The 23,498-nt window shown below is 40.8% G+C and overlaps 1 protein-coding gene and 1 long non-coding RNA gene across 3 annotated transcripts in view; one reads left to right on the top strand and one right to left on the bottom strand.

Moving 5' to 3' along the window:
• Positions 1-1,918: 1,918 nt before the first annotated feature.
• On the bottom strand, positions 1,919-12,348 carry LOC112841799 (uncharacterized). The gene is made up of 3 exons (XR_003213173.1): positions 12,138-12,348; positions 10,963-11,933; positions 1,919-2,388 (listed from the first exon to the last, which is right to left on the bottom strand). It is a non-coding gene; the product is annotated as an uncharacterized LOC112841799 (long non-coding RNA).
• A 128-nt stretch (positions 12,349-12,476) lies between these two features.
• Positions 12,477-23,498, top strand: part of efna5b (ephrin-A5b) — a 105,642-nt gene continuing 94,620 nt past the window's right edge. For both annotated transcript variants that reach the window (XM_005452145.4, XM_003446149.5), the window contains exon 1: positions 12,477-13,635. In XM_005452145.4, coding sequence (XP_005452202.1) covers positions 13,511-13,635 — 125 coding nt within the window. In that variant the 5' untranslated portion in view covers positions 12,477-13,510. The remainder of the gene's footprint in view (positions 13,636-23,498) is intronic.

Below are 23,498 nucleotides of genomic sequence, written 5' to 3'. Positions count from 1 at the left end.
AGCTCCGCTCTGTCTGCTCCAGCAGCCTTCTGCACAATCTGTACTGTGTACACACAAACAATATATCCCTGTGATGTGTACACATACCCCAACAGGTGCATAGGCACCATGTAGAATGACTTGAAGAACGGCAGCAGTGAATCGCTCATGTTGCTTTCCACTGTGAAAAAAAAAAGTAAAAAAAGAAAAGAAAAAAGAAAAACATTTGACTGCAACCTAAATTTATGGATTTTTTCTATATGGGAATATACAGAATTGAGAAAACGTGTGATTTTTTTTCCTGTTTCATTCAAGCCTAGGTAAGAAATAGACGGCATTGTGAAAACTTTGTAAAAATTCAGAATTTAATGGCATTTTAAGGTCTTAGATCATATCCTTCCTTGTCACTGTTTTTCACAGACCCTCCCTCTTTATCTAACCTTTTGTCCTTATTTGTTGGCCTGCGAAAACAATGACCTCTCTACCCTCGTCAATCTGTCCTCTGGTATTCTCCCATAGCCCTGTGATGCGGATGCAGCCCTTGTCAGACTATTCATGCATTCTGCCCTTGTAAGAAGCAGGCATCTGATTCACCACGACTGCAGAAAGCACCGGAGATCCCATTCAGGGTGGTTTGCTTTTTCCCATGCAGTGTTATTAAGATGCATATGTTTAATTTATGATCGGAAACTTTCAAAGGGGATCCGCTGTCTCAGAGTTGAGCTTTGTCCATATCTTCCATATATATTGCCTCATTCTCTGTCTCACTCCATTTTCTTATCCCCTTTATCTTGCAAGTGTTGTCATGCCATAGCAGACTCTTGAAGAGAGGATACCCACATGCATGGCAGCACACACACAACACACGCACATTCTTGTGTAACAAGTACTTGTGAGTGAAGTGAGGTGAACAGCCACACAAGGACTGCAGGACTCTCAAAGCACAGGGAGGAGAATCCACAGCTGATTCTAGTTAATACCAGAAAAACAACATTTGACGTGGCATGTCTGATGTGCCATTGTTTTACAGGCACAGAGAGCCAGTCTGAAATATATCCGTTGTCAAATCTGTAATGGAACAGCCATAACTCTCTCTCAGGTTTGTCAGCCTGCAATCTGTCTGCACGGGTCTGGCCCGGGAAATAATAAGAGAAGAGCCAACAAAGTATAAAGCGAGAGATAACTGAGTGTAATAGATAGAGGCAATATTGTAGCATAGGATTAGTGCTCAGCAATAATGAAAATGTATGTGTTTTAATAAAAAATTATCTCAGAAAGGACAGAGGCCAAAGTTCTTTGTCTGCAGAACAAACCCTCCAAATTAAAAAAAAAAAAAAATTCTGATTCTGTGGCTTAAAGACTGTAACGTGTTTTTTTTCCCCAAATGGGTGTGAACTGAGCCTTGAGCACCTGCGACTATCCAAACTTGGGTAAAGGGTCACTCACAGGATAGCAGAACATCTTCACAATCTGCTCCACAGTAAAAGCCTCCTTTAAGAACAATAGCTGGAAAACTCTAGCATGGCTGTCAAATGACCAGTAAATTGTAAAAAAAAAAAAGGGAGGATATCTGAAATCCATGCTGTCATAAAATAAATTCAGAAGCATAAAGAATTAAGTTGTTGTGGACACGTGCAGAGAAACTGGTGTGAGACACAGGTTCAGTTAGAGGGTGGAGACCATCTCAGAGTCACCCTGGTTGGTCATGCACAAAAATTACAGGTCTTTCGATTTGTGGTAAATTTGGTTTGGCATGAGATTTAACCAAAGTGCTGCCATGTTGTTTCGACATAAAAACAACTGGCGCAAGTTGTAGGAGAGACTGTGGTGAACCAAACAAATGCGGACTGGTAAATAGTGGTTGATGAGAGAAGAAAAGTGACCTGCTTCCTTTGCTTTTAATTCTCAGAGACAATAATAATACAAATTTATAGGGAAAGCAAAGACAGACACTTTTTTTAGCTGACCAAATTACAAACTTTGTCCTTTCTTTTTTTTGGGCAAGGACACTTTCTTTATTTCAAAAATATCATGGCAGCAGTCTGAATGATTAAAGGGTTTAAAAGTGCTTTGTGTTGTGCGTAAGCAGAGCAGAATGTGTGTGGGTGAATGATGACCCCATTACTGCATCATATATGTTGTTTTAAATTACCAATTACCACACAGCGTGTACTTCTGCCACAAATGTTAAAAAGTCACCGTGTGACTTGCATAATTAATCGTCTTGTTTCTTGCGGTAGGCAATTCATCTCTCTCTCCTGAAGCTCCGTTCTTTGGATCTGCCACTCTCCCCGCCCTCCCTCTTCATCACAGGGCCTCGAGGCCTGCAGTGGTGTGCAAATCCATTGGAGAGCTGTCACTGTTGCCTGTGTTCCTGCCTCACCAGTGGCAGGTGGTCCCATGTCCCGCCTGGGGCAAAGAAGTGAGAAAGGGAGGAAGAAGGAAAGACAGATGTTGAAAGAAAGGAGCGAAAGAGGCCAGTGAGCTATTGCTACAGCTATGAAAGTGTACTTTCCTAATGGGTGGCAGCTAGCGCGCAAGACACGCCTGTGCTCATTTATCTTTGAAAATGTTTCATCCATCTCCTTTCAACACAGCTTTTCCTTGAGATTTGACTGACTGACATAAAGGTGAGGGATCTGTTTTGTTTCACTGCTGCTTATACATGACACATGCCACAGAGATGGGCCATGTGAGGCTCATTTACTCATCATACGTGAATGGTACTTTTTCACCTTGAGGCAAACATGATGGGATACAAAACCTCTACTATTTCATCCTGCATAAACTTGTAAACTACATGAAAAACTTGTGAGGTGACATTTATCATCTGGATTGTGACATATTGCTCTGTTTCATGGTCTTTAAAATTATTACTATCATTTTCCTTCTGGATCATGAGAGGAAGGAGCAATATATGTAATTTAACGAGCCTTTGTCTCAGCCCGAGACATTACCTTGTCATCCAGATTCTTTGATGGAAATGTTAAATATCCTGTGCCCCCTGACCTCAGAAAAATGTCGCTGATGGACACCAGATGTGTCTTCAAGGAAGACCGCTCACCTTCATATGCATGCAGTATTTTGGAGTGCAATCTGTGACTTGTAATAAAGTGCACATTTCTCCAAATTTACCCTGTTTTTCTTTAACCCTCCTCTGTGTTACTGTTACATTTTCATCGGTTGTGTTATGTACACGGCCCATACAAAGCAGCACGATCCCACAACAACAACAGGCTTGTTATCAGTCACACCAAAGTGCTCTTTTACCAGTCCACCCATGGAGATGGTGGTGTTTAATGAGCCAAGGGAGAAAGGTAAAGATTCAAAACAGAGAAAAGCAGAGTTGCATTATCATCCCTGTTCCCCCAGGGGTGGATAATTAGCAGGCACCACTACTATTGATAACTGTCTCCGGTGTTGCCAGCTGCAGCAACACTTGAATCACTGCTTTGAACTATTGTTAAAGGAATCAGAAAAGATAAAAGGGAAACAAACTTTTGGTAATAGCTATATTAAATCAAAGGGAGCATTTCTATTTTGTTTTAAAAACTTTAACTTTCCTGAATCATACGAGCAGAAGCCCTCGTAAACGCTCTGTATTTGAAGGCTTCTCAGTTTGCATTTGCGGAAAAGTCTAAAACCCTGTGATTATAGCATAGCGGTCTGAATTTTAATCATATTTGAATCAAACTTTCATTCATGCTAGTGTTTAACCGAACAACAAATTAATTCAAAGCACATCATAACAGACTGTTTATGATGCAAATGATTTGGTTGGAAAGTTGCTGATTGGCACAGTGGCCCCTCAGGCAACAACATCCATTTCGGGGGCGGGTGAAAGACCTCTCTTTATCTGATGGCTCTCTCTCGCTCCCTTTCTCTATGCTAAAGCATCTCAATGGAAGCCAGACCGGCTTGGCCTCTCTGTCAGCAAATGCCACTGCTAATTATGACAGACTCCTTCTTCCCCAGCAAGTGAGCACTGGTGTTAGATGTGTTTTACTGAGCCCTACATATGAATTGGGACCAAAGACCCCTATCCTCCTAGGGGGTGATGTATAAAGGTAGTTGCTCCAATATCTTAAGCTGCAGGGATATGTAGTGCTGACACGTTGGTATTAGTCAAATATGGTGTTTCTGTGTTCTGCTGACTGGCTGACCAGCAGGTCTGGAAGTCTGGTTGGCGGAGGTGTGACGATGATACTTATCACACAGGGATAATATTGTTTCATGTTCTGTGCTGCACCTTTGAGAATGATTCTTATAAAAACCTATCAAAGGCTGTGCAAAATGTAACGGCTTGCTTTTCCAAATCTGAATATATTTTGTAGCACAAATGACGGACCCGACCACATATTTGTGATTTAGGTGAAGTGGCCCTTTAATCCTTCACATTTTGAACAATGCGTCAGCTTTCTTGGGCGCTCTCCTAACTTCAGCTTGCTGCCGTGAAGCCCGAGGACAACAAATACATATGCTCCTCTGGTACTAATCATTGTAATTAAAGTGTCACATTGTGGTAATGTAAGGCCTATGCTGTGATTAAATCAGAATGGCAGTGACACTATTTTTTCTGGTCCGCATGTTTAAAAAGTGCTGATCCTCTTTAAGCGCGGCCGCGGCTTGGACTGCACGTTGAATTTCTGGAAGTCACTGTGATTGATGTTACTTTTGGGAGTGACCTCACATTTCCCTGGACCAGGGACTTTGAATGATTACATCATATTTAATACAGAACTGAAAAGAAAATTGATGACATCACAACCCAGGTGTGATGAGTATCCCTCCTGAAACAGAAAGCCATAAGTCAAAGTGAGAGGCTAGAATTGTACGTGGGTGTGTTTCTATATGTAAAGAATTTGGGCTGACTGGAGTCATATTTTCTCATCATTTCTGCATCTGCATTATTTCAAACTGTGTTAACAGCCAATAATGTTCTTCTTTCTTATCAGGTGTAATTACACGAAACATTTTTTGTCATCAAATTAAGAAGAACACACACACGCACTGGGTTTTTCCACCCCATAATTTCCAGAGGCTGAATTTTCTTGTGTCTGTGATTATGCATGTGATAATGTGTTTAGGTGTGCACAAGCATTCAAACATGAATCTGTTGGGCATGTCGTTGTAATGGGTGCGTATGTGTGTCTGGCAGGTAATCAGATGCTAGTTTACCCCGAGCGCCTATGTATCCTTTATTTCTTCTATTATTCCCTCAATTAAAAAAGCAAAAGAAAAACAGGAGAAGGAAATGGTCTGTCTCAGTGACTGAGTGATGTCTGCGAGAATTAATGTGCTGTCACATTCTCACATTCCCACAGATAGCAAGGAAAATGACACAATGGGGCCAAGTGTCACTAATAAATACACATAAAATGACAATATTTCATTGAGGTTTGATGCTTGTAATAACAATTATGGAAAGAAAATGCACTGTAAATGAAAATGGATTGCCTGTAGATGGGAATATTTTTGCATATGCAAAGTGCATAACAAGTGCCTACTCATAAATACCACGGGGCAAATCTTCTTGTCAATAGCTTGTCAGCGATACTGTTCGTTCTCATTATCAGGTATTCCTGTTGGGAGAAAATGATCTTAATTTGATCAGTGTCATAAGTCCTCTTGGATCTCAGCTTATCCTTTTATGTGTGGAATTACAAATGGCCCGATTATAAAACTTTCCACAATGGCAGGGAGAATTAGCAGGCTAAGCATACACTAATGCTATTGTACCCTCATCAATGATGTATAGCTGAGCTCGTAAGCGGTGGCCTTCTCCGCAGAGCAACACCCGCCAGAGAACGAGGCAGAAGGACAGACAGAAGCAGAGAAAGTACAGTTTGAAAAGCAGAATCAACTGGTATTAATAAGAGATTAATGTTCTTTGGCTTGAACTGACACACTGAACTATTATTCTGCTCCTTTGCTTTGAACAAGTCTGGCTATTAGCTTTGTCCTGGGCCTATGAATCTATATTTCCTTTCAACAGAAGAGTCATAAAGGGACAGTGGAACATCAATTTCTTCCTGGGACTTCAAAGAGAGACGCGAGGCCCCATGGAGGCGAATGACTGCTGCGTTGCACACTGTAGCCAGGGATATCAAAGACTTTTTTACATTCATTGCTGTAATGAAGGAGCACAGAGAGTACAAAAGAGGACTCGATAGTTGCCCACCCTCTCTCCTCCCAGCTTTTTGGTCATGATTGTATGTAAGTATTACTCAGAGTTGAGGATAGCCTCTCCAAATTGAGACCCTTATTGCAGAAGCCAGCTGAAGCACCATTCACATTAGGGTAGGGACAATGTGCTCATAATATCTATATCAGCGGTGTCCTGTCTTAATTCACTTTTATTACATCCATTCATAATGCTCTCATAATGATGAGATGGATCCCAGCCAAGGGATTTTCACAGTGTCACCTTTATTATCGCATACTGTGATTCGTCATTTGTTACTCTACAGGTCCCTGTAATGAGGATAAGTTAGACTTTTCTGAATTAAATCTAAGGATAAGATGCCACCATGCTATGGATTCTTTATTATTAACCCTGGATCTCACCAGTGTAAGTATAACACATGGAAAGATTTTGGTTTAAAACAAGAAAAAAAAAGGAATTCTAGCTAATCTTATCTTTATGTTTCACACACACAATAGTTCACACTAGTCGACATGCTTTGAATGTATGCTGCACACGTGCACATTTGTCAGTGCATGCCATCAACAACATAATGCATTAAGAAACATAAAGAAACAAATTGCTCTGTTGTAGGCCAAATAAATATTTAAACCTGGGGATCACAGGGGACTGTTTGTGGTTTCCTTCTGTGCATGTGAGCGAGCCTTCATTCATTTTTTTTTTTGCAGGGAGAATGGCAGGAAAAAGAAAATGGACAGCGTTACTGTAAAGCCGCTGAAAAACTGGGAGTAGGTCAGACATAAAACAGCTGTTTTCACACTAGCATCAGCTGATAATGTCCAGCTGAAGAGCGAAGAATGTTCTTATTAATTCTTTATCAGATGCCGGTATGTCCCAAACCCCTTGAGAAACAAACCTTTCTGGACATTCTCATTCATCTAAGAAAGTGCTTTTTTGGGAATATTTACTTAAGATAAGAAACGGGACTCACAGAGAAAAACTCTCTCTGTGACATATACTTTTTGGTTATGTGTGCACTTTGACAGATCTAAAGGCAAAGAAATTTACTCTGAGTGGTTAGAGAGGTTGTTTAGTGGATTATCATTTCAGCTTCACCCTCTTGAAGAATTTTTGGTATGGAGATTTATACCTTATAATAGAGTTAGTTTTACTGATTAGCATACTTTAGTTTTATATAGAGAAACATCTGGCCTGGCTACATCCAAACACATCTGCCTATCTTCAAATCTAGAAACCACATGGCCTGTAATCCCTCCCCACCAAAGAAACAAAACAAGTTTTTTGAGAGATTAAACAAACAGGATATAGTGTATGTGCCTACTGGTGAACTTTTCCTTACCTATAAACATAACCAGCCTCTTTGTTTCCTTTGTTTTCAATCTTTCTGCCAAGCTAAGCTTACTGGCACAGTAGCCTCATATCTACTGACTGAACTCAACATCTAACTCTTGGCAAGCAAGCGAACAGGCGAATTTCCCACAATTGTTTTCTGTTGTGAAACTTTAAACCCAAATTTCAATCCTCTCCCCTGCATCGCTTCAACATTAAATATAACTTTATACAGATCATTTCTACATAATACACGTCCACTTTAAAGCAATTACTCAGGACTCAGACCTGGCAAATTGGAGAGCCGGTTGCTGTTTGAATCCACGGTGGAGCCTTAAAACAAAGAGGGGCTGTGCTTTTACTGTTTTTGTCCTGGAACACCCTTGATCAGCTCAGTCAATCCCTCATTTAACAAAAAAGAAACTAAATGTTTAAATGCTGGCTGAATAAAATGGATTTCTAAAAAAAAAATGCTTTTAATATTTTAGTGTTTTACTTTGTTATTAATCACATTTTATATTATACATATTTTATGCATTTATGTTGCATTTTGGGTAAATTCTCTGGTTTAAAAGGATGCTGTAAAACAAAAGCAATATTATTATTAATATTATTATCATGTGGACATAATTCTGCCTTGGTTTCTTTTACCCATGATCATGATCTTTCCCAAGATGTCCCATGAAAATGTGCATCAGTAACAATAATATAAATGTCTTAACAGTGGCATGGATCTATTTTCTTGTGAGATGTAATTTCATGTCAAGATCCTCACAAAATCATTGCAACACTTTCTGTCCTTGTTTGAAAAGGTGTCTTCCTAAGTATAACCCCCTCCCCCTGACATGCACACACTGTAAGTATCCATACACTCAAAACTTTTTCCTTATTCATCTCTGTTTCTTTTTCTTTGCAGCGGCACAAACACAGACAAGCCATCTCTAACGCAGACTCCTGCTCTCCCTCTATGAATAGGGGGACCTTGGCTGTCTCTATTGAAAAGCTCATTCCTCATTGAATAGGAAGCCCTTGTCCTTACATTGCTCTGCCTACCGCACTGATTGAGTACTAATGGCAACATCAGTCCCCATCTGGTGTCCATCATTTGGATTCAGGGCAGGGCTCGTCCCAGCAGATACATCCGATTAGTCCATCTCATCGATTTGTGCTGGCTCGTCATGACTTAGTCAACCCAAGGTGTCTCTTCTATGACATGCTGTCTCCTTGCGATTCAGTTTGCCAACACTCTAAGTGCATTGAGTGTGACAATAAAATCTTTAATCTAATATGCATCCTAAGGAGGGAGGTGGTGGAGAATTAAGAGAGAGTGAGGCAGCGATACAGAGGAGGGAGGTAATGTGCTCGATAAGATATAATGTATCTTGTTACTGAAATGCAGGATACAGCCCTACAGATGGATAGATTTGCGATTTCAGGTGTAACACATGACGTTAAACGGTTTCCTTGTTATCAAATCGTGAACATATACTGCTACAGAGTGCTTATTTTTCTTTTAAGCTCTTTGTGGAAGATATCTCGAGAAGGTGAACTGAGATTATTATCTGCTGAAATAGACATGATTTTTTTTTCATCTATGCTCCAAAGAGGTCCAAATCCTATTTTCTCCCCGCATGTAACCCAACCTAATCTGTGTTTGCAGTTTGACGCACATGATAGCGTGAATGGGGTTACAGGGCAAAACACATGCACGGTGCACCCAGTAATGCTAACTGACAAGGATCCCATTGCCTGGGCTTGTGAGAAAGTATCATATTTATGGATGTGTGAGCTGTATATCAATGAGATATGAAACAGCACTGTTTGAATAGATCATTACACAGATCTCCAGTACAGTGCTTGATCTACCGTATTCCAATGCTGCACGCTATCTCTGCAAACATGCAAAACATTATGGAAATGACATAGACTGTAACACATAGTGATGCAGTGTAAAAGTGTGGGAATATGTTGCACAAATTTGATGATGGGGACGTGAACACATTTAGTTTATTATTACTCTTCTTATTTTTGTGTATTGGATGAAAAGCAAACGATTATAACAGAATGGTGCCACTTTGACTGTGCCTCTTTGGTGGTTTAGGTTTATATCTCTTTTGATGATAGTGCATAAATAATTAATGAAATCTACATCTAATGGAGGATGCAATAAATCCTATTCAGAAAAAGAAAGTTGATTGTGTCGACAGTTTTAACTAATGCTTTGCCAGGCTTTGTTTCTTTTTAAAAACGTATTTATTTTAAGAACCCATGCACAGGATCCTCTCTGATTTTCATGTCTATAATTGCTTGTTGGCATGGCTGACCTTCCATGTTGACACCAACGAGCCGCGTTCTCACCTCTTCCTCCCGACTTCTGCTTCTCTATAATTGTCCTGATAATAAATGAACAGTTGCATTGAAATAGGTATGATTCACCCAACCAGTAAGTCAGCCTTCCCATCTCACCCTGCAGTGACCCTGCCTGTGTGAGTGTTCAGATTACTGTATGTGAGAGGAGGAAAATCTCTGGCTTAAAGCCAGACACTTGTCATTTGATAAGAATAAGTACAATATATATATATATATATATATATACATAATTGAATGATAAAACTTTCAAGTAAAAAAGTGAGAATGACATGACACTGCAGTAAAATTAGAAGGTACTCTGCTCTGTAAAAATACACAATTCATAGGGGGCGGATAATAAGAACATACAATGAGATGTAAGCAGCAAGTAAAAAAATATGAGCATGCAAACTTTCATCCATTTAAAAAGAACACTCGCATCACCTGGTCACTGGTTGTTTATGATGGTATTGTTTTCCTCCGCACTAATCAATCAAATAGGAAAATAAACCCCGCTTTTTGAAAATAGAGTTCAAGCCATCTTTGCACCGCTCGGCGGGAACATGTGGATGGAGGTGAGGGAGAAAATGGGCCTGCGTGAGAAGTAATCAACGCAGCCCACTATGATGGTGACAGCAGGTTAAGAAGGGGATGGGGAGAGATAGCTCTGTTCCTATGCCAGAGAAAATGAAAGCAGTTGGGGGTATACGCTGTGCGCGCTAGTCACTCAAACATGCTTGTTATCGACTTTTTTTGGATGCTAGTGTGTATGTGTGTATGTGTGCGTGAGAGAGACGAGACACAGCAGGAGAGGAATGCAGTCATGGTTGTAAAGTGGGTGTGAAAACAGCGATGTTAAGTGACCTCCGGGTTGACCTACCCACCCCTCCTTCCCTAGTAGCTGATAATGTCCTCCCTTCGTGTGTGTGTGTGTTTAAAAAAAAGGCTTGAAAAAAAGTGTGTATGTCATAACATTTGCTCAGGATTGTCTGGTGCTGATGTCTGTGTGTGGTTGCAGAGTGAGTGTCCTGCCAGTGTGCATGTGCGCGCTGATAGATGTAAGCGAGTGGTCCTTAGTTTACACTAGTCCAAGAGAACAGGTCAAGAGAATTATCTTAAAATATTAGCTGCCCTCTTACCCTTTCCTCCCTTCTCTTGTCTTTCCACTCCTTTTTTTTCTCCCCTCCTGTTTTCTGAAAGGGACACAGCACCTGTTGCACTCACACAAAGTAGACATTTTTGGAATTTAGAGTGAAATGCCTTGATTTTCTTGACTTTATAACAGAGATATTGATGCACCAGGGAAGGTTTTATCTGAATGTACTAATTTTTATCAATAGTTTTATATTAGCTATTTGCTGACAGTGATATTAGAGATGTGGAAAATGTAAAAATGAAACAACAGAAAAAGTAGCTATAAACTTTACTTACCTCTTTGTAATGATCACATTTATTGTTCAGACCTATTTTAATAAATGTTATTTTCTAGATTTACATTTTAAATCCCACTTATTTAAACTTGAATGTGCTTGTTCTTTTCACTGGAACTACTTTTTCTACTTCCTCCACCTGCTCTCTCCCTTTGAAAATCGTATCTGCTTTATTTAATATCTCACTCATTTTTACATTTACACATGTAAAAGATGGGCAAAGATTTTAGTCCTTAAAGTTTATAGTATGTCTTCAATATTATTACTGTTATTTAAAAATCATCCACATCAGTGAAATTTCACCCCATAACTCTTGCCTCTATAGGCTGTTCATATTACACATTATTTTCGCTGCGGATGTCCCATCTGAGTTTAGGCCTACAGCTTATTTTCTAAAGTTTCATAAATCCTCCTTGTGAGCATTTGTCTGATTAAGTCGACGACAGACGCGCTTCCCCTGGCGCACTCGAGCTTGAATTTGTCCTTGGCTGAGTCGGCGACTCGCCACTGCGGGGCGTCTGGGCGCTGGAGCAGCTCCTCGAACCGCTACAGTCCGTTCCCAGCAACAGGCTGCCCCGCTACATCTGCACGGGCAATGCGTGGCCATCATCTCTCAACACTGCGCTATCACGCAGAAGGGCTGAGAAGTGTCGCTGCCCTCCTCTAACTGTAGATCTGACCTTTGTGGAGGTAAAGTAGTTAAAATTAAATACAATATAAAAAATTATCTTAAATATATTTTTTTAAATTAGATTGATGAAAAAAATGAATGGGCAATGAAAGTACGAAGGAAAATAACATGTTAATATTAATTATCTTTTTCCTTATAAAATCTAATATATTTATGTATAAAAGTATTGTTATGTTAACATCTTGGCCATTACCTCGTTACAGGCTTCCTCTTGTTAATAGGAAAAAACAACTTAAATTGAAATGAGAGTGTAACTGGAGCTCATGGTCTTCTTTGGTCCGCTGCGTCCGTTTGCATGTAATTAAATAGCGCCGAGCGCACTTATCAAGCGGAGCTGACAACGTAGTGTGGACAGAGTATCTAAAAGCGGTCACTGTCCCAGCTGTGCGCACCTCTTTCTATGTCCCCTTCCAGCTCTACCTTTCGGTAATTGAATTAGCTCGGTTTTAGGTGGGGGGAGGGGCTTGGCTTTGTTCGAGAGACGCCCATTCAAATAATTTCAAACCAATGGGACTATCCCCCGCTCCGTCGTAACCAAACCCACTCTCTCACTCGGCGTCTCAAGCTGCCTGCTTGTGCCCTCACCTTCCTGCGTGTCCCGGCGTTTGAAACCCAAACATAAGAAAAAGAGGAAGACTTCATAGCGCGCTCATGGGAGAACGCAGTATTTTTTTCATGCCTGCACGTCGCACGATGGCTTATATATGAGGAGGACAGTTTGGGATGCGACCATAAACAAGCGCCTCCACGGACAGAAGCGCATGAGAAAACATAACTCTGTCCTCCCCGACACCGAGAAGGACTCCTCCCCGCATCGGTCGTGTCACACCCGGTAAATCGCCGGGAAAGGATAACATTCTTTTTTCACGCTGGAAACGAAAGACCGATCCCAGCTTTCCCCATTCATTTCTCAGTGACTGGCTGACTGTATGGCTTTAAAAAGTTGCCTGGAAAACATGGACATCTGACGTGCGCCTTACAGCGTCATTGGACACATTGATTCCCCCCTCTCTCTTTTTTTCTCCATCATATCTTGGGCTGGCTAATCCCCTGCGCTTTCGGTTTGGAGTAAAGAATAAGTGTTCAGCAGCTGTCATTTGCCCTGACACAGGCTACATCCAGTAGCTCCCTGCAGGAACACGATCACACGACAGAAGACACTGCCTGTTGTGCTGCGCATTCGTGCCTACATTTGCTGATCACTGTTTGTGCAGTAGATGGAGAGATATTTTGTCACCCCGATACGGATTTGTTAGAGTTGACAACCTTCACCAAATAAAGCTCATGATTCATCTGAACTTTCTCTCTGCGTCTGCGAGAAACGCGTTGCTTTTGTAACTTCACATTTCCTTCGACCCGAAGAAGTGTCATCCGAACTGTCATTAATGGTTTTCCCTTCGTTTTCTATGTTGTGCGCATTTGTATTTGTTTAGTATTCACAAACTGCGCCAGAAACACGCGGACACGTGTGAATGAGACTCATCACCTGTCCCGGTTGAAACGCCCGTGCAACTTGACTGACTGACCTACGCTGAAGAGGAATACGTGCCGAAGTTTGCTGTAGTGATGCTGCAAGTGGAAATGGTTGTCTTCGTCTGCTTGGTGCTGTTGATGTGTGTATTTAGCCAGGAGCCAAGCTCCAAAGTGGTGGCCGACCGCTACGCTGTCTTCTGGAACCGAACCAACACCAAGTAAGTGGCTTCTCACCGGGCAGGTTTAACTACGAAGGGACGGCGAGGTTCCTTCTCTTATGTACGAACGACGGGTTTTCAGGTCTGCCGGACCACATCAGTATTTATTCTCCGCAGTGAGGGCATAATGCCAGTATCTGTAGGTAAATGCTACAACCAAGGACAGGAAAAACCCGCTGTCTTATTTTCAGCGCGAGGCTGCTCATAAAAAGCGTACCTTCCGAGAAACTATAGATTAAAACCGTGCGTAACAAGGCCCGGACATAACCTGTAAAGCCTGGTGTTCCTTCGCTTTACCCGCTGTCAGTATCGTCCTGATAAGGAAAGTAACCATTTACCCTCTTACAGACAGAGGGACCGTGCTATACAATCAGGATCATTATCTTATGTTCTTTCTCTCCTCGGCGGACTCAAGCTGTGCTTGACACGACCCCACCGGAGCCATTAACACCTGTATCTTATTAGTCTCAGCACAAATCCAAAAAGTCCATTTACCTACAAAATATGGTAATTAATTTCCCCCCTTTTAGATTACATGTGTTGGTTTCATTCGGAAAACTCCAGTTATAGGAGTAACGGCACGAACAGGCCAAATGTCTCAGACCTGTGAACTACGGAGCAGGGCTTTTCTATGTCGCTTGTGCGTTTTGCGTTCAGGGCATTTATGGCTTCCTCATAATATAGAAACTCGAGATACTAAACGTAGGCGCAGATGTCAGTCAGGATTAAAGAATCAATTTCTCATATTTCAGCACAGTTACCATAATGTAATCTAGACGCATTCGGCGATATTAACACATCTAAAAGTACCTAAAGGAGTGCTTCATAAGTACAGAGTAACCACAGCAGAAAAATGACAGAAAATGTCCAACTCACATTTGAATAATAAAAACACGCAGTAGATCAAATCCGAAGTGACGTTATCGCCAGTTTTGAGAGTTTTAAATACTCAAGTTTTATTTTTTTCTTCTTTAAGTTGCTCATTATTAAATTTCTTCTCGGATCACCTTTAAGGGTTGCTGGAAAATTAAGCAAAATGTTATCAATGTTTCCTAAGTTCATACATTTAACAGTCAATGTGAAATATAGTTTGTAAAATTACATTTATATACTATGTATATATATATATATATATTCCTATTTTTCCAGTTGTGCAGTATTGAACTGTAGCATGTGTGGACTTTTTACAGTGAAGCAGTAAATAAAGCATGTCGAAATTAAGCAGCGTGTTTTTCAGGGTTTTAGAGAAACTAATAACAGATGTTTTGCTAAAATTAAATACAAGAATACTAATTAATTGTGTCATCTGTGAAAGGTTTAATTTCCCTTAGTAAAGAGATGGCTGTTTAGTGTGAAAACCAATAATTTGTCTTCTTAAAATATTGTGCTTCTTTGTTATTCTGAAAGAGACAAAGTTTTCCTTGAAATTTATTTATTTATTTATTTATTTTACTTTTTTCATAGATGTGAAGATAAATTGTTACTTTCGAGTTTAGAGGATATCTATCTTGTCAAAAAATGGAACAGTTAATGTAACTGTGAAAAGAGGCGCTTTTCACTTTTTATTTTAGGAAAATAAAGATACTTATGTGTTCAACATAATTAGATTCACCAAAACTCAGTTTGTAAGTGAGAACGTAGATCAGTCACACTCGGCAACTTCAGCAAAGTTAAAATAAAAGTTTCTGAGAAGTGCTGCAGTCCTCGAGACTGAAACTTCTCTGCTCGGGCAGCGTTGAGTTAACCTCAGTGTACATTGTGGACATTCGTTGAGACAGCATTTCCCACTAAAAGTCCCTCATGGAGTTAAACTGTACAGCCTTGTCTCAGGCTTATTAAGTCTAAATGCTGCTGGTTGAGTTTACAGAGAGATTTCACTGAGCTGCCAATGGCACTTAGTATTTGTTGAATAAAATGCTTAACACAAAGCCATTAATAGCATATGCTGAATTTGTTGCACAACTATTTACGTTCAGTTTGAAATTTGGGAAAACATGATTTATTGCTTGAAACAATTAGTGGTCAGGGTTACAGACGGAGGGCTGACTGTAAGCTTTCTCCTGAAGTCGGGGCCAGTCTAGCGGGGTGTGTAGATTCTCGGCCTGATATACCGTAGACCGTGACTGCTGTGGTCTTGGTCCCTATTCCAGCTTACCCTGGCTGTTTATTTATGGAGCGCTTTCTTCAGTAGAGGCAAACACAATTTTGAGTTAAAGTTTGAGTTAAAGATTTCTGCTGTTGATAGACACACTTTCATTAGTCTGCACATTTTTTTTCCCCAACAAAACAGTTTTGACTTGACTTGCCGCTCTGTTAACTTGATATCTTCCAGATGTGCTGACAAGTTTCAGTAAAGAAAAAAACAACAAAAAACAAAGTACAGTTTAAAGAAAAAACGCAAATATAAGTACATCTACGTTTGATCTTTGATCTGACATAGGAACACGGAAAAAAGAAACGGTGAGAGCGTAAAATACGATTGTTGTGATCCGTGTTGTGCCCTTTACTGTCTTTGAGTCCGCTGTAAAATCACAGAAACTGATAGTTTCTTGCATCTCATCTGTTTCTGAGGCTCTTAGTTGCCCGAGGAAAGGAAACAGGTTTTCATGCTAACACCAGTCACTCTGTTCTACTTACTCCAAATAGAGTTTGTTTGACTCTCACCCCTGCAGGTCTGAGGCAGGAAGCCAGAAAGGTAATGTTAAAAAGCAGTGAAGAAAAGGAGAGAGGCAGAGATGGCAAACGTGTCTTATTGATGACTCAGTTAATAAATATTGAGTCCCTTTCCTCATGCATTACTGTAGAAAGCTGGTGTGGCATGGTAGTGGAACTTGTGTGCGTCTGCCTTTTGTTCTGAGGCTTCACAGTCACACTGAAAGAATTTACAGCGTCCCTGATCACAAACAGACTCATTCGCACGTTACTTTCCAATTGATTTACTGCTATCATCATGCAATTCGTCAGAATTGTTATTAGAAGGTAACTTAAGAGTTAATTCCATGTTTTTTCCCCCTAAGTTTGAATCAGTTCATATTCTTAGTTGCTGGTATCTGACCACAATCATTCAGGGCTTGTTTTACTACCTAGAGAAAAAGCCATTTGTCGCCACTCCTTTTTTGCTCCGTATGAAACTGCAGCTTCCTCAAACTTGAAAATTGCCCAAGAGAGATGATCCATCACACTAATGCTGCTCTTTGAGTTGGGTTTTGTCATAAAACCTCTTTTGCTTTTAATTCATTTAACCAAATTGGATGTTTCACATCAGTGTGCGCAATGTGCTGTGCTCTGCTTGCTTACTTAATCACCTGAAATGCACAGAAAGAATTCTTCTAGAGAAAGCTTCTGTATGGAAATGCCAGGTGAAACAGCTTGACTCGTAAACTTTGCTACATCTGTTTCTGTCCAACATCAATCAGCCTGAAACTGTCCGCAGGAACGTAAACATGAATTTGTCTGATTTCAAGTGTCATGCTGTGCTAAATGATTTGAGAAAGTCTGAAGTCGATGTAAACGGAAAAAGTGAAAGGGCTCAAAGTTTAAACAGTGAGCTATGCTTTAGTTTCACTCGCTGATATACAAAGCACACTGCGGTAGACCTGCTTACAGACCGTCAGTAACGTCGAACCGGGAACCTCAGATTGGAAGTTTTTGTGTTTGGAATAAAACTTTCTGCTTTTTTTCCTGTTTTTTTTTTTTTTTTCTAAGTTTGCATTTTCTTCAGAAGTTTTCTCATTTGAAATTTTAACTGAATTACACATTATTGTGAAATGCTATTTGTGCTCGCCGTGCCACAGTAATTTCTGCTGGATGTTTGTGTTGTTCCTGATCTGGGTACAGGCTGAGGGGGGTTTCCTTGCCGTTTTGTTGGCTTCGTTCCATCGTTGTCTCTCACGGCCGCAGCATGAGACCAGAAACTTGCTAACTGCATTGTTTTTCTGAATAACACCTTTATCTTTTAATCTCCCTCTCTCTCTGTGGGACATATCAACTTTCTCTTTTAGCTTTCTCTTTGATATTTACTCATAAGAATTTAATTTGGAATTTTAGCATTTTTGAGGATGTTTGGAGAAATCCTGGATGAAACCCTAAAGTTTTATCTGAAAGACTTCCATTAGTTTGAAATAACACTTCTCTCTGTGGAATCTGTCCCTCTGCTATCTCACTAACTGTCTTTGCTTGCGAGCATTTATTCCAATCAGGGACAGACAGTGACTCTAATGATGTCTCAGCTGTAATAGCGAAGAGATGGCTTTCTCTTCCATGCTCCCCCTCCGTCCTTTCTTCTTCCCCATATCCCTCCTTGCCTTGATCCCGTGCTGCCTCTCTGCTCTCTCCGTCTCTTTCGCTCTCTCCTTCCTTCCCTTCCTCCCTCTCTCCTTTTGTCTCTTCTTGCCAGGCGCAGAAAATGAATGAATACAATTAGATATTTTCAGAGTCCCTCCACGGTTGATGGTGGAGAAAGACGCGCAGAGGTCAGGCACACTCTGAGAGGAGCTCAGGGAGAGGTCACACACATACGGAGAGGAATAACGAAGCAGAAAGTTGGTTTGCAACAGACAAAGTAGTAACTGCAACTCTCCTTGAAGTGGAAGGTGTTATTAACATAAACAGTTTGATGCGGTTGTGGTCATGCAAATTGCTCAAGGTGATTTGTATTTTGCTGCATAATTTGTAGCTCAACTAATGAAATTTTCTAACAAGCTGCTTTAGACCTTTATATAGTAGTGTTGCTCATAGTATTAGCTTGCTTTTGTTGCTGTCTTGATTGGCTCATCTTTGTCTTTGTGTGTGTGTGTGTGTGTGTGTGTGTGTGTGCCAAATGAGCCATAAGGTCATAAAGGGCTTGTTTCCTCTTCTTCATATTCCTGGATACTGCAATAATCACATGTTTCTGCCTCTTACTTCTCATTACCTGTCATAGACTAGTGGGTCATGAATATATGTATTATCAATCTGTGCTTGCATGTAGGTGCAAATACTGATTTATACTAAGGCACAAATGCATAAAGTTGGAAAGTCATAGTCTCTACATGCATTTGTCTTTAACAAATGAGAAAATTTAATATTGCGTTATTATTCGTATGACTACAAATTCTGAATACCTGTAATTTTTAAAGTCAAGTTGATATTGCGTTTGATTTTTGGCCCTGTTTTAGTTGCTCCTAACCTCCTCATCGTTTTCATCCTGACTCACTCTGTGTTTTACTCTTTCCTCTGGCTCTCTTTCTCTCCCTCCGTCCCCCTGTCTGCAGGCTGATTAGTTCTTGTTAATGACCCCTTGCTCTGTCATTTTTTTTTATGCTTGTGGCATTGGCAAGCACAGCCACCAGCAGAGCTGCAGGGACGGCGAGCGGAGGGGACACAAAGAGATCGAGGCAGAGAATAAAGACCAAAAAAGAAAAATATAGGACTTGATAGAAAACCAGCAAATTGTAATGATAGTGCTGGGCAGTATAATACTTTTATTCAGTTTAAATGTAGTAGTTTCTCACCAGACATGTAAATGCACTTTCCATTTAAATTAGATTTTTTTTTCTATTAACTAGAAAATGAGCCCAGCAGGCAGCAGTCAATGCTTAGTCAATGTGCTTGGCAGAGCAGCTGTTCTTCAGTGAGCAGTGGAAGAGGGGTAGGGCTCTTGGCCGTGACCCTTGTGAAGGAACTATGCAGCGGACAGAAGCAGCCCTGTCGTCGGGGGCGACTGGTCAGACTGGAGACTTGCATATGCTAATCCTGGTGAAAGCACCTTATGACGAAAGTACGGAAGTGTATTTTTATATAACTAAATATACTTTTATATGTTAATATTTTCATCTATATCTATAGATATATATATCAGAAAACTCATGTTTTTTCATTAGTAGATATATATTAATGATCACTACGAAAGTAGCAATATCATACTGGTAAACTGTAAAATTACCACTTTTAAATGTTATTTACCCAAAAAAAGGCAGGATTGCTTTAAAAATAAAACATAATTTCTGAAGCGCATGATTCCCTTGCCCGGACAACCTCACATTAATGTCCAGGTAATTGTTTTCACACTAGTCACTCCAAGGTCAGATGGTGTGCTGAAACACTGCTATCAGCTGGGTGATCTGCTTTTCAGCCCTCATTCAACCGTTGGCATTCAACCCATGGGGGAAACGGTCTGTATAGCTGTACTTGGAAACAATAAAGTATTTACCAGCTTATGTAACTTCCACATGTGCAAAGCTTGGTGCAAGACTTATATTCTGTTATGAAAATGAAAATGAAAAAAACACTTTACCCTTTTTTTTTTTCTTTGTTGCCTTTGTACTCGATGCATTTGTTTTTTATTCGCAGGCTGATTTATTTATTTTTTTTCCCCGCCACTATCGCAGGCCTCTCTGGCTAAAATTAACTAAAAAAAAAATCTAAGTTGTATATTTTTTTTCTGTCAGCTCTAATTTTTTTTCCCCCCTAAAGTGAATTCATATCATCTGAATCCAAAGTGTACTCTTACTGTGAACACATCAGGTAATTTTTGGTTTAAATGGTTAAATTAAACATAGAACTAAATAGAAAATATGTATAATACATTTTAGGAGATCAAAAAGAGTGGTCAACAGGAATAAATGATCACTGTAGTTCTAATGAGGGTTCAAACACCAATCCAGAAAGCTCGCGCGTTTGTTACAGATTCTCATTCGCGGCTGAAAATGGCGCTTAGCCATATCCTTCTTCACGTCCTCTGCGCTCTTCCATAAGATGGAGGCCTACAAGCAGCTGTTATAACGCTCGGTTGGTCTATCCCCCCTGACCAGAAAGGGGCGCTACTGAGAGAGGTGTGATAGCTTCTGTGCCCTCTGATCTCAGTTGAAAGCAGTACTGTTGAAAGATATATATATCTATATTGGTATAGACCAGCACTTTCTGTTTTCTGTGTTTGACCTTGTTAAACTCATTTACTGTAAACTTCATATTATTTTTACAGGAACTACACGGGAACAGCCAAAACAGCTGATGGGGTTCTTAAAAAATAAATAAATAAATAAATGTTTTCACTTATTTGTCACCCGTCACTATTTGAACTGGAAAATGTGATGGGAGCGATTGAGACTGTTCGGGTTTTTTGCCAGGCGCATTTTCCACAGATAATTCCTTTCATGGTAGACTGGCTTCGGACTGTACGCTGCCGTTTTCCTTATTTAACTTGGGGTGCTGCGGGGGAGTGACTGGATGTTTTTCTAGCTGGGCAGCAGTGTGGAGAATAGATCCCAGAAGAGAACACATCTCAAGCTTGTGAATAAAGACCTAATTGACAGGTTGTAGCCAGTTGTAAATGACTCATGAGGTAATTCATCTTCACAGACAGACTGAGAAACACACAGTGGGGTTGTAAAATTGTGTGGTCTTCTTTCTCCTTGGTATTGATGCAATCTTATTGATATATTTGCAGACTTTTACACCCCCGCCGCAAAAAGAAAAATTAGAAAATATCAAACACTGATTTTAGATTAGGACGGGGTTAACTCCTTCACCACCTGTGATTATTTTAAAATGGCTGACACAGCCGGTTCTGTTTTCACCGAGTTCCTTCTTGTTTACATTGACATGGCCATGAAAAAGTGGACTAAATATAGGTCAAAGCACAGAAATGTAAGCAAGCAAACACAAAGTCACACAGTGCTGTTTCTCACTTCGTTAAGTCTGTGGTTCTAACAAGACATGACAATAATAAGCTAGCTGCATTAGCTTGTTTGAACTGACAGTAGAGAAAAATACTAGCAGCCAGTGGCCCCCCTCCAGCGCTGCGCTGCTAGACTGAAAGGCAGCCATTGTTCTGCTCTCTCTGTCCACTCCACACAGCCAGGGCTGAAAGTAGCGCATGCCTTTTAATCGGAGGGGGAAAAAAAGAGAGGCCAAAGGAGAGGAGTGAGGGAGAATCACATGAATGGCAAGGAGAAAGGGAGCGCGAGCAGCTGAAGTAGTAGTATGCTTTTGGACAGAAAAAGGGAGGAGAGGAAGAGCATAATGCAAGTGCCAGACACTGGTGGGGCTGCTATGTCGTAGTAGTAGCCAGGGGTGTCACAGTGTGTGTGTGGGGGGGGGGAAGATGGCATACTCTCTTATTTCCAACTGCTCTTACCCATCTTCTCTTATGTTCTTTCCTCAACACCATCCGGCTCATCGACACCCCCCGCCCCCCTCAGTTCCTTGTCTGGCTTCGCCACATTTTAAAGATGCATGCAGCTCGCCGGCTGTCTCTGTCTCCCGGGTGGCGGCTGTGGTTGGTTAGCTGGTGGTAGTTCTCCTGGGGCTAAACTCTGGGTCTTCACCCTGAGGAGATGTTGTCTTTACGGTTTGGGTTTAGTGACACTGGGGCTTTCTTCCACAGAGACGGGATTAATCCTGCTCAGGTTTAGACCCCTGCTTTTGTTTCCTCTGACACTAAAGACTCCCACACACAGGGTTGTGTTTACTCGGGAGTTGGGGCTGTGCTACTAAGTTGCATCTTATTCTTAACTACTGTGACACATTGCACGCTGTGCCCTTGAAAGTGCATTTTCCACTGCAAAGCATGTATCACAGTCAGAATGCCAGGGTGTGTGCGATGTAGCAGCTTAATGGAAGGTTTCGTTCCAAAATGGTAGATATCTGCTGTGGCGACAAATTGGTACAATAAGAGCGAGTCGTTTTTGTCCTCAGAAGTAAATGTACTTTAAAAGCAAAGACTGTGATGAATAGTGTGGATAATTACGCATGATTGTAATTCAAATGGTAGATATCTAAATGCGAAAGAAATCTCTTCATATTTGTCTCTCTAGCTGCACCACTTTGGAGTTTAACGACTCTAAAAAAAAAAAAAAAAAAAACTAATGGAAATGAAACAAATGAAAAATATCATCACTACTACTACTACTACTACTACTCACTCACATTAAAAGTGCTTTTTTCCAGTTGTACCCTCATGGGTCCAAGCTTTTTATGAGGCAACAGATACCGATGTCTGATCCAAACTTTAAGGAGAATCTAGAATCAAGCCGTTAATAAATCATACTTTAAAAATGTGTAACACTGAACTAAGTCTAGCATCCTCCGCTTTGATGGCTTTGATGCTCAGACGAGCGTGCGCTTTGTGTTTTTTGGCGGTATGTTTCTGTTTACTCGCATGCCAGTGGCTAGTTACTTGTGCGCATGCTCGAGTTTCTGTTAGCATGCGTGGTTATCCTGAGACGACCTCTGCTTCGAAGCCTGCTTTAATGAAGCAGCAGAAACGCATACCCACTACTACGGCAGAGCGCAGCACTATTCTTGACCCAATTCTCTAAGCCTGGTCCTCTGAGAGCTGCTTGATAGTTTTCCCATTTTGTGAAGTTGCATTGTGTTGTGCATGTGCGCGCTGCTTTTTGTTTGTGTGACGGTTGGTATTTCGGTGAAACTGTACTGAGTGTGGTTTTCTTTTTTTTTTTTTCCTTTTTTTTTTTTCCCCTGAAGAGAAAGTGATTGATCCCCTGAATGTGTGATGAATCCCATCTTCTCCCTCCTCCTCCTCCTCCTCTCATCTCTGCACAGCGTTGACTGGTCTGGCTTATTCTGAACATTATCCCGCAAAACCAAATATGACACCCCAAAGAACATAGACCGACACACACGCATGCACATTTACCACTTCGATTTAGGCGGGTAGTTCATTATTTCTTTAGCGAGGTTCAAGTTGCAGGAGATGTGGTATTTAGTCTGCTTGTTTATTTTCTTCCTTTAAATCAGCAAGCAGTGAGGCTCAGAGTGCAGCAGCCTTTGAACCGCGGCCTATCCCATGACTGCAGCCCTGAGTATTAACCCAGAGCCACTGAGAGGCTTAAAAAGCCATCAGCTCATTGTCCGGAGACACA

This window comes from Oreochromis niloticus, linkage group LG12 (genome assembly GCF_001858045.2).
Source record: "Oreochromis niloticus isolate F11D_XX linkage group LG12, O_niloticus_UMD_NMBU, whole genome shotgun sequence".
In the NCBI taxonomy this organism is placed as follows: domain Eukaryota; kingdom Metazoa; phylum Chordata; class Actinopteri; order Cichliformes; family Cichlidae; genus Oreochromis; species Oreochromis niloticus.
Note: the sequence above shows the minus strand (reverse complement) of the source record. Positions and strands in the feature narration are given on the sequence as shown.